This window comes from Cyphomyrmex costatus, unplaced genomic scaffold, assembly GCF_001594065.2.
Source record: "Cyphomyrmex costatus isolate MS0001 unplaced genomic scaffold, Ccosl1.0 C2333729, whole genome shotgun sequence".
NCBI lineage: Eukaryota > Metazoa > Arthropoda > Insecta > Hymenoptera > Formicidae > Cyphomyrmex > Cyphomyrmex costatus.
The window spans coordinates 1-2,370 of record NW_017274806.1 but is presented as its reverse complement, the minus strand read 5'-3'; the positions used below and the strand labels follow the sequence as shown (position 1 = coordinate 2,370).

Here is a 2,370-nt window from a genome sequence, read left to right as displayed (position 1 = left end):
GATAACTTGGTGGTACTCACTAATTATATTAGAACTGCTTTTTCGCAGGGAGAGCTGACTATCGCTGTCTTCCTGGATATTAAAGGGGCCTTTGATAATGTCATCCCTGCTATCTTGATAAATGATTTGCTGCAAATCGGCGTTCCGGCCACGCTTCGGCAATTCATTGCGCATCTCATCTCGGAAAGGGAGCTGTACTTTGTTTTGGACGGAGAATTGGTTGGCCCCCGTTTGACTCGTACTGGTACCCCTCAGGGCTCCACCTTGAGCCCTTTACTCTTTGACATATATCTTAGAGATATTAATGAACACCTAATGGAGGGTTGCCGCATATTGCAATACGCAGACGACATTGTTTTATATACATCTGCCAAGACAGTTGCTGAAGCCGAGAATTGCCTTCAGCCTTCACTGGATGCGGTAAGTGCCTACTTGGAGGGAAGAGGTCTGGAACTCTCTCCTCAAAAATCCACTGGTGTTATTTTCACTGAAAAAAGAATCTGGAGGAAATCAGTGTTAAACCTATCCATATATGATCAGCGTATCGTGACCTCTCCTTCGGCTAAATTCCTTGGAGTTACCTTGGATAGTGGCCTCTCTGGCAAGGAACAACTGCACGCTCTTATATCTAGAGGCAACGCCACGGCAAAAATTATATCTTCTCTGTCTGGTGTGTGGTGGGGGTCACATCCCCGTGTTCTCATCGCGGTGTATCGCGCCCTTTTCAGGAGCGCCATTGAGTATGGTTCTCAGGTTTACGCGTATGAAAGCCAATCAACACTCTTCCAGCGGTTGATGAGAATCCAGTACAAAATCATTCGGCTGGCCTTGGGTTATAGGATCTCCACGCCCATAAATGTATTGCTTTACGAGGCCAAGGAGTGTCCCCTTAAATACAGATTTAATTTTCTTACCGCCTCGTTCTTATTCAAATGTTGGTCGGGCTCCAATAACCTGGTCAAGGAGGGCATTAAGGATATGGAATGTGCTGCTGATTCCGTCGTTAAGAAGATCAAGATGATCAAATCCTCCCCCTCCTTTAATCGCTACGCGATACATCATGAGGAGCTGCAGACTGTTTTCCATTCTGAGACTTCTCCTGAATTCACCTATGATTACGAAACTTTGATTCATGAGCCGCTATGCAGGTTCGACATGAGCCGGGTCGCAAAGGACTCTCCCAAGGATATTTTTGTTTTGGAATTCAGACGCGGGACTGAAGAGCTCATTGCTCATGCGGACATTTCATTGTACACGGACGGTTCTAAGATGGGTGAAAATGGACCTGTTGGCGCTGCATTCTACTCGCCTGAAGAGGATTTTAGCTATGCACGCAGATTGCCTACAACCTTCTCTGTTTTCTCAGCCGAGGCCTGGGCTATCAGGGAAGCCTTGAAGCATGTCCTCGGTCATGGGATGAACTCTGCTATCATCTTTACTGACGCTAGAAGCGTTCTTGAGGCTATTTCATCTCATCACTACGCTCAGCCCAACTACATCATCTACCAGATAAAGTCGCTTCTTGCGACTTTGCTTAGAGGACGCAAGGTGATTATTTTCTTTTGGACTCCTTCACATAAGGGAATTAGGGGCAATGAGATCGCGGATGGTTTGGCAAACTCAGTGGCAGGAAGTGGGAGCTCAATGGAGTGCCTGCCTGTCCCGTTTACGGATGCCAGAAAGTCTGCTAGGGATCGTATCAAGAGGAACTTTGAGGGCTGGCTGAAAGACGCCGCTAGATATAAAGGTATCAAACATGCGGAATTGTATCAGGACTCCTCTCTGCGACCGTGGTTTTACTCTAAATCCCTGGAGCGTGAAGAAATTGTACTCATCAATAGAATCCGGAGTAACCATTACAACTTGAACGAAAGTCTACATCGCAAAGGCATGACAGCGTCGGCGGCATGTCAGTGTGGCCATGAGTGCCAGGACATTAATCATGTTATCTTCGATTGTCAGGAAACTCGCAATAAAGCTGCATATCTCCTTAACTTCTTACATTCTAAGTATCCCCAATTTACCCTTAATAATATTTTCCTGCTTCTCAAAAAACCCTCGGTTGGCTTATGCAGACGACTTTTGGCTTTCTTCAAATCATTGGACATTAGACTGTAACCCTTCATATGCTCGCGCGCTCGGATTGGGCGCGGACTGGGGGGTTTGGGGGGGTGGACGGGGGGTTTCTCCTCGGGGGCGTGGCCTCTCGGCCCCGGCTCGTCCGGGGGGAGCCTCCCCGTCCTGGGGATTTTTCCCCCCCTTTCTTGGTTTCAGACTAAATCGGTGGGAGGTTGGTGGTATCCCTGCTGTTCTGGCCAGGATGATTGCCGTTGGATCGGCTACAAGGCCAATCAAAACACTAGAAGAAGA

The 2,370-nt window shown here is 47.7% G+C and overlaps 1 protein-coding gene across 1 annotated transcript; it reads left to right on the top strand.

The window, feature by feature from the left end:
• Positions 1–48: 48 nt before the first annotated feature.
• On the top strand, positions 49–2,118 carry LOC108771265 (uncharacterized; the record flags this gene model as incomplete). Its single annotated transcript, XM_018550780.1, has 1 exon — positions 49–2,118. A coding segment is annotated over one exon (2,070 nt), but the record flags the coding sequence as incomplete, so codon positions are not given.
• Positions 2,119–2,370: the final 252 nt, after the last annotated feature.